Below are 763 nucleotides of genomic sequence, written 5' to 3'. Positions count from 1 at the left end.
GGTTTTAGGGTTTTGCTAGCACTATCTGATGCAAAAGTACAACGTATAGGATCCATAGAAATGTGATATAAACTACGGCTGTAAAAAAACATCAAACTGCTTTGAGGTACTCGACCTCCCCAACAAGAAATCACCAATACACTTATTTATAGATATTCTACCATACTTGGGCATATATCTAGCGGGGATAGCAAAGACGTTTCACCACTATTTCACAAACATACATGCGCCAGGCAAAGACAACCAAGTTGCTGACATGCTATCACGATTGCACGAAGACACCTTCAACATCAAAACATTAAATGTGTTGAAGGAAGCCAACGAGCATACACACAATGGTCAAAAATACACTGACTTTGAAATAAACATGCACATCCTGGTATTTGCCATAAACTGAAAACTACATTCACGATTCTACAAAGAAGCAGAACGCAGGTTCGAAAAATTCACCATCGAAATATTTGCAGCGGAACACAAATGCATATAGAGCAAAGCTCTACACCAAATAATAGATTGCATTACTACAAATGTGGGCAGATGAAATAACCGCATGGGCGAATCCTCCCTGGGAGCTGAAAATGCCATAGAGGAAGCCGCGAGCATCACAATATTTGTACCCTACTATCGAAATGCAACGTGGTTCCCAAAACTCCTGTTGCTGCTAGAAGATGACCCGATGACCGTTGAAAACATGAACAACAAGTTCCTGAACGAGGGCAAGGGCAAAGCACCATGGGGTGTCACACTAGTAGCCAAGATAGGC

At 41.7% G+C, this 763-nt stretch overlaps 1 protein-coding gene across 1 annotated transcript; it reads left to right on the top strand.

Moving 5' to 3' along the window:
- Positions 1–550: 550 nt before the first annotated feature.
- On the top strand, positions 551–737 carry SARC_17167 (hypothetical protein; the record flags this gene model as incomplete). The annotated part of the gene is made up of 1 exon (XM_014288734.1): positions 551–737. A coding segment is annotated over one exon (187 nt), but the record flags the coding sequence as incomplete, so codon positions are not given.
- Between the last annotated feature and the right edge of the window lie 26 nt (positions 738–763).

The sequence above is a fragment of the Sphaeroforma arctica genome, assembly GCF_001186125.1.
Source record: "Sphaeroforma arctica JP610 unplaced genomic scaffold supercont1.9937, whole genome shotgun sequence".
NCBI classification, from domain to species: Eukaryota; class Ichthyosporea; order Ichthyophonida; genus Sphaeroforma; species Sphaeroforma arctica.
This window is presented reverse-complemented; position numbering and strand designations above follow the sequence as displayed.